The following is a 7851-nucleotide window of genomic DNA, read 5'->3' on the forward strand; positions in this document are numbered from 1 at the left end:
GCGGTTACTCTCGAGTGTGGCGGGGCAAAAAGGAAGGGAGGGGGGGGGGGGAGTGCTGGGGGGGGGGGGTGACGGTGAAAACCGCCATCTGTTGTGTTTCTCTTGGGTTTTCGTCTTGGGGGGGGGGGGGGGGGGGGGGGGGCATTTTTCTTTGCAACAAAAAACTTTTATCCTCCTCCTCCTCCTCCTCCTCCTCCTCCTCCTCCTCCTCATCCTCCTCTTCCTCCACACCTAGGTCCCAGAGACCAGCTTGCTGAGGGCCACCTCCCTCTCCCCCAGCAGGGTGTCTCTCTTCAGGCTGGTGCCCTTGTTCACCACCTTGATCTTCAGCGCCAGGCTCTTCACCTGCGCGGGCGTGACGGCGTCGAAGAAGAAGTCCTCGTTGAAGGCGGGGTTGCGGCTGTTCTTGATGATGTTGCTGCGCTGCTTCTGCTGCTTGCCCGGGTTCAGGTACACGGACACGCAGCAGTGGATGCTCTTGATGTCCACCGCCTTGTCGTACAGGCTCTCCGCCGCCAGCACGCGCACGCGCAGCCGCGATGTGCCGGCGTCGTAGTTGGCGCTGACGCGCACCGCGCCGCCCTTGTGCAGGTTGACCGTGTGCTCGCGCGGGCCCCCCGGGTCGGCGCCGTGGAGCCGGCGCTGGGCGTTGGGGCTGGGCTCGGCCGAGCTGCCCTCGTCGGTGGAGAGGGAGCTGTGGCGGGCGAAGGTGCGCTTGGCCTTCACCACCTTGGCCTGCGTCTCGTGGGTGAAGATCTTGAGCAGCGAGGCCGAGCGCGACAGCAGCGGGGAGTTGAAGGGCGAGGACTCGGCCGAGGAGCAGGTGTCGCTCTCGCCGCCGCTGAAGTAGCGGTAGGGGTTCATGTGGGAGGAGTTGAAGTCGGCCGGGTTCAGGTGGTTGGCGGTGGCGGCGGTGGAGGACGAGGAGGTGGCCCCCGCCTCGCCGCCCCTCCCCCCGCCCTTCCTCTGGGCGCCGGGGGAGGTGGCGGGGCTGGGCGGGTCGCAGTGGAACAGCGACTCCTTGCGGCGGGTGTGCGGGCTCTCCTTGAGCGTGGCGAAGCCGTAGGAGGTCTGCGTCTTGGGCACGTACGGCAGGGACATGGCGGTCTGCGACTGGGGGTCGGCGTTGGTGTCGCCGGCCACCACGTCGTCGGCGCTCTCGATCTGGATGATGTGGCGGTTGGCGGCGTGGCGCAGGAGGTTCTTGGTGTCCCCCGCCAGCCGGGCCACCAGCCGGGGGCTGCGGGGGCTGCTGATCTTCTTACCGCCGCCGCCGCCGCCGCCGCCCCCGCCCCCGATGGCGTTCTCCGACGCCGACGGCCGCAGGCTCTCCTTGGGCTTGGGCTCTGGGACCTCGGGCTCGGGGGGGTTGTTGACCAGCTTGGGGGGGATGAAGAAGTCGGGGATCTTGTCGGGGGTGAGGACGTTGCTGTAGCCCAGGGCGGCGCCCTTCTTGTCCCCGTTCTCGCCCTGCCGCAGCACGCCCGTCTCCACCGAGCCGCGGATCTTGTCCAGCATCCACATGGTCCAGCCTGGTCCCGCCTGGTCCCACCTGGCGGAGGTGAAGAGGGAGGCGTGGGTGGGGGGAGGGAGGCTGGGCAAGGGGGAGGAGGGACGGAGGAGGAGGTGGCGTCTGTCTGCAAGAGATAACAAACAATGAGATTTGAGTCACTGCAGTGAGTTGGCGTTGCTGATGAGCACTTTGTTAACAATTAGTTCTCACTAATATCAACAGCTTATTACAGAAATGAGGGCAGTGGTGATGTTTTGTATTTTTTTTAAGTTAAGAGATTGCCATTTTCTCATTTAGATAATAAGTCAAATCTCCTTGAAGAAATGCGTTGAAAAAAAAAACCTGTGGATTCAAACGATCGAACTACAGAAATGAAGGTAATGGCGAACGGATCCCTACGTTGTTTCTCTGATCAAATGGATTGGTTCATTAACCAAAACGTAAAATATTTTTTTTTGGGCTTTTTTTCGGACAATGAGGAGAATAATGTTCAAGAGACATTATTAGACATTAATTTCCTAAAATAAAAGATAGTGTCTTATTTTAGCGACCAATCATTATTATGAAACTGATTTTCGTTTTTATCCTTAAACCTTTGCTTTTGCGTCAAACTTTTTATTTTAACAAACATTATAAAATCAAAATCGCTTCAAGAAAAAAGCAAATGATAAAATACATTTGTTTGAAAAACGAGTTAATTATCAAAAGCGCGACAGATGCCACGACGATCCAATACCCGTGTGCCGTGCGTAAAGTCATAACATCCATTTGGTTGTAAATATACAAGAAACCACCTTGCAACAACTTTCAGAAGAAGACAAAAACATTAGTGCAGGTTTGGGTTACTTACGATGACGTATAAAGGCTGACTTTCTGCTCTCCCGGCTCCCTCTGTAACAGGTGTCACTCCTCCGCCTGCGATAACCCAATGCGCGTGCTGTCGGCGCGCTCTCAGATAGCCTCCTGCAGGAGACTGAGCCGAGCGATGGTTTTTATAGACTTTCCCCGTGGAGCGGGAAGCAGCTGACCAGTCCAATACCATATGGACCTCATTAGATTGTCTCCTTCAAGTAGGCTACCTGCATTGTTGGATTTCAGGGGTGGACAATGCTAGCATTAGGTTTAAAATATGTTCAATTATGAGCGGGAGGTATTTTGTTAATTTAGTCTATATTGCCCTGAATGCCAAAGGGCAACGCCTTCATTACTTAAAGAACAATAATTAATATTCAGGATGACTATTTGCTTTTGGGTGTTTTGTAGGCATATCATGTAGGCCTATGTGTCGATATGTTTTTTCTCGTTTATGCAACCAGGCTGGGTATAGAAATAAGAGCGTTCACATATTTCAGAAACAAGGGAAAACAGAAGAAACAAAAAAATGTCTTGTGAATAAACGACATCAATGCGATGCTCAGAAAACCTTTCGACGTCAAAAGAAAAAAAGAAGCGTGTTCGACCAAGAAGAGGAAATGCAGCCCTCTTAGCGGACCGAGCGACCTGGCTTTGCACCTTAATAAAATTTACTGCAGCCTTTGTCTAACTTTCGATTTTAACCAAGCGTCACCGTTTCCTTGGGAACAACTGTGGCAACAACTAGATTAGCCTGTCTAAAAATGAGAAAGTCCCCATCGACTTCATTGATTAGGAGATGAAGCTGTCGAACGCTGGCCTATCTCGGTTCCATGGAAGAGCAGCGCTGGGAAAAGTGCAGTGAGTGCAAGGCTAACCTTAATGGCTGAAACTCTGTGGCACAATTACAGGACAATACTGACTGACGTCAACAAAGACCGTGTTGTTTCCTCAAAGTTGCCTAATAATAGCAATGCACAAACAGCTTATTTTAAGAGCAAATTATGCCAAAGAGTTGGCTTGTGTATAGTTGTGTTATTGCTTTAATAGAGTTGTTCCATAGGCGTAGCCCTATTTTTTCATAATTAATGTAAAGTGATTGAAATGAGTGCTTTGAAGATGAGGCTATTCAGAGAATGGCAAATTCCAGCCTTTATTGGGAATAACTATTTAATAAAAGAAAAATGGATTTGTTTTGTAGATTCTTCGATGCACCTACCAACACCAACAATTGTGTGCCTTGTCTCTGCCAAACAATACAATTCTTAGTGTGTCTCTGACTATCCTGCACAAACATCCTGTTCACCTGCTCATGCTCATGATCATGCAGACACACACACACAAAATACACAGCCATTTACATATCTTGTTGCTCTTTAATGCCGCAACCACCATAAACACACACACACACACACAACACATACACACGCACGCACATAGGAGAGGATAAACCTGTCTCATGACATTCTTAAACTCTTGATAAATATTAACCCGGACATATCAGTTTCTCTCAGCGTGGCGTGAACCATGTAGACTGTAGAGGATGAGCCGGAGGAGGGCCTAAATTGTGGTGTGGGTCATGTTTTGTTGCGTACTTCTCCGTTCAGTGAAGGATACGATTTCAACGCTGGTCTTTTAGAGGTCCAACCCACCAATGGCCCTCTTCTGATGGAAAGGGCTGTGGAAAGAACCCTTGTGTGTGCTGCAGATGTGGTCTGAGTGTCTGAACCTTTACCTACTGCTGTCTTTCAGCAACCAACCGATCCCCTCATCTGTCAGCAAGCCATGTTGAACCTTATGTGACATGCTACATGTCATGAATGCATGTCAGCTATGGGATAAGTATGTTAAACATGATATACATAAATATATTATGCATGATATATATATATATATATATATATATATATATATATATACTTATGAAGTAACATCCTCATGTTTTGTCAAAAATTATCTATACATGATATATATATATTTATGTATCATCGTCGTATCATCATGTTGTGTGATATAAAATTATATATATATATCATGTACAACATCATGTTGTGTCCCATGATAATTAAGGAGCAATAAAGCACCTAGAACAAATAGTATTGTGTCGAACATAACAGGCAGAACCTAGCATGACGTCAACTCCTCAACTCTGCAGTAGAACACGTTGTGAATATACACAAAGAAAGACATCTAAGAACACAAAGGAAAGCTCCTTGTTCTGGACCCTTCCGAGGCAGTGAGGCCCCCTGACAAGTCCCTCCAGTTGAAGGGAGCTCTAGAAAAGGAGTGCACAAGCCTCTTCACGACCTTCTTTCACAAGACCTGATATTTGTGTGTACTGCGCTTGTTTGAAGGATCTTACATCTGAGACAGCCAGAAATCGAAGAGAACAGTCAAGAGGAAATACTTCAGCGTCTGACTTTCTGCGCAGGCACACGCCACACACGCACACGCGCACACACACACACACACACACACACACACACACACACACACACACACACACACACACACACACACACACACACACACACACACACACACACACACACACACACTCTCTCTCTCTTTGGATCATGCAACCTATAAATCAAGTAGAAGTATGTTTAATAGCTACTAGCGCCTTGGATACCATCCTGTTGCACAGGGACAGGTTTCAAGTGTTAAGTGTTGGTTAAGAGTAAATACTGCTAGCTAGATATGCATCAACGGTATAGTGTTCCTGCACATAGGGCTTGTACACTTAAGAATACATCACGGCTATGGTATTGTTAAACCTTAAATAACTGGAGATATACCGTAACCTAGGCTTATCAAACCTTTGTATCGCTTCTCAATAATAAATAATGACCTGGGGAGCATTACTACAAAAAGCATTCCTTTGCCCTTTATATTGTACAAGCCCTGTACTGTCCCACTACCTGCTGCCTTTCCAAGAGAAGGGAGCTGGGACATGACAAAATCTCTGCAGTGGACCTGGGAGTCGTTTTGTTAGTAGTGTGTATACACCTGTGTGTGTGGTGTTATGGTGATTTATTGTGTGTGTGAGTAATGGAGATTGAGTAGATGGTCAATTGTTGCAGCCGTGCCATAATAATCAGAGGAGCATCACGTAGTCCATATTTGTCCAATGTCCTCTTATTGTTGCTTTCCATCTTTTTTTCCTGCCAGCTCACTCTCCCCTCCTCCCCAACAACTTCCGTTGCCATGGAGACATCTCATACTCTGACATACGGATCTCCCCTCTGCCAAACCACCACCCAACCCCCAACCTGACCCCCCCCCCCCCCCCCCCCCCCCCATCTTCATCCATCTCATCTCGGCTCCCGTCTCCAATCTGTGCTTTCGTGTGAGGAGGACTGGACAGGCCGACAGACCGGCCGACTCACAGACCGACACTCACTCCGGTCCCTCCTTCCCCCGTGGTGCAACCAGCAGCACCACGGGGGGGGGGGGCCCTCTCACCCAGCGAGGAACCCCCTGACCGCACCACGCCACTGGGGTCGGATGGGGTCGTGGGAGCCCTCCCCAGGGTGCCCCTTCGATGGCACCACCAAGGGGCCCACTGAGGAACACCTCGCAGCTTGAGCACAGAGCAAAGTCACTCGCCGGCCGTCCTTCTGGTGAACCGGGAGCGAACAGCGACCCGAGTGACGGTGAGTAAACGAAACGCGCTGGGGCTTAGAACCACGGCTGGACAAATGCCAGCGGCGTTTGAGTGCGCCGCCGCTTGCCTCGATTGACCGGTATTGTGCAGCGTGGAGGTCAAAAGGGTGGGGAGGGGAGGGGTTAATGGAGTCTACGGGAAAAACACAGTTTGTCTTTGGGAGAGAAGAGAAGCAGTGGCAGTAGGAGGGCGGAAGCGCTGGGGGGAGCGTATTGGACAGCAGAGGCAGTTCAGCCTGGGAAGAGGAGATTGGAGCGGGAGGAGCAGAGAGCATGCAGTGAATTACTGTGATTATGATGACTGACAGAATCTCTGTATGCAGCATCCCCCCCCCCCCCCCCCCCCACACACACACACACACACACAAACAAACACACACAACATTGCATGATTGGTGTAGTATATATAGGCTTCCACCTTTGCGTCAACATGATTGAATTTTAAAGCGTTTCAGAAGGTACTGCTTTGTATTTCAGAATACTTGCGACCAATTCATCAACTCAATTCATACTCATAATATTGGTCTTAACCAATAGGAAAGTGTAAGAGGAATATGAACCGTATATATTAAACGTTCGGGAGGACTCACAGTATAATGTATGGTGTTTATTTGCAGTGCGAGCTCCATGAAATGGAATTGGTGAACAACTAAGGTCCATAGAAATATTATTTGTAGAAGCAGTTGCATTTTTAAAACATGGTAGAATTTAAGACACCAATAAAGTATTTAGCTGTCAAATACAAGAGGTTTCCTGACATTGTTTTACATGCAGTTCAGCATTGAAGTTAACTGACAATGTTCAACCCAAATTAGCACATTCGATATGCTTCCAATTTGGATCTCATTGGCATTGAAAATATAATTGGCCACATGCTGTAGTATTCCATCCAGATGTTCAATTGAATCTAATTTTGAGTCTCCAACTAATGACTGAGAATAGATACTATAAAAAGAAGTAAGATGTTGCTGCCCTCTAGAGGTCGAAAGAAACCGTTAAACGCAGACATATGCACACTTTGATTTTAACAGCGGTTTACTTTATGTTGGTGAAAGTGTATTTTACAAACACATTCGAAATTATAAAAAGAAAATCGATACTTTTCATAAATAATTATGAAGGCTCTGAGGATGATTGTCACTAAAGTTAATATTTTTTACAAATGGTATTTATCAAATCCTTTAACGAGGCAAACTTATATTCAAACGCATCAGGGAGATCAAGGTGTCTTACATCAATAATTGAGATGCCGGCATCTAACCCTGGTAAAATACCTCATCTTTATTCCATCAAGATGATCGAAATTGATATGCTACAAATTAGATAACACATCCAGTGCACTAGCAAGGCGGAAACCCGTATTACGTTGCTTTAATTTGGCTGAACCAATGAGAGATTACTAGAGCGACCTTCTTGACCCTTCAACCTGATCGTCTGGCAAGGGTTCATACGTCCCCACACACTGAACACTCATGAGATCAAATTGGGGGTTGGGAGGTCTTCAGGTTCTTCTCAGACCTTTCCCAGAAGGTCTGAGAAGAACAAAAAAACGAAATCCCAGAAAAAGTGTCAGACAGTATCAGGAGATGCTTAGAAGTCTCCACGATCATGAGTGTGCCTACTGGCCATTACAAGCTCTCCTAAATACAGAGGCGAGCGAGAGAGCAAGTGAGAAGAAAGAAAGTCTTGCCTCTCAGAGCTCGTCCTGAATCACACATTTAAGCACTGAATCCGTCATCGGTTAATCCCCATTTGTTGACTAGCCCAAAGAGCTATAAGTGAAACTCCAATCGTCAACACCAACCATACCTGCAGATCCC

The 7851-nt window shown here is 48.2% G+C and overlaps 1 protein-coding gene across 1 annotated transcript; it reads right to left on the reverse strand.

Moving 5' to 3' along the window:
- Positions 1 to 220: 220 nt before the first annotated feature.
- Positions 221 to 5636, reverse strand: LOC115556250 (C2 calcium-dependent domain-containing protein 4C). Its single transcript, XM_030373411.1, has 2 exons — positions 2364 to 5636; positions 221 to 1637 (listed from the first exon to the last, which is right to left on the reverse strand). The coding sequence occupies exon 2, from the start codon at positions 1522 to 1524 to the stop codon at positions 232 to 234; it is 1293 nt and encodes a 430-aa protein (XP_030229271.1). The 5' UTR covers positions 1525 to 1637; positions 2364 to 5636; the 3' UTR covers positions 221 to 231.
- Between the last annotated feature and the right edge of the window lie 2215 nt (positions 5637 to 7851).

The sequence above is a fragment of the Gadus morhua genome, chromosome 12 (genome assembly GCF_902167405.1).
Source record: "Gadus morhua chromosome 12, gadMor3.0, whole genome shotgun sequence".
Classification (NCBI taxonomy): Eukaryota; Metazoa; Chordata; class Actinopteri; order Gadiformes; family Gadidae; genus Gadus; species Gadus morhua.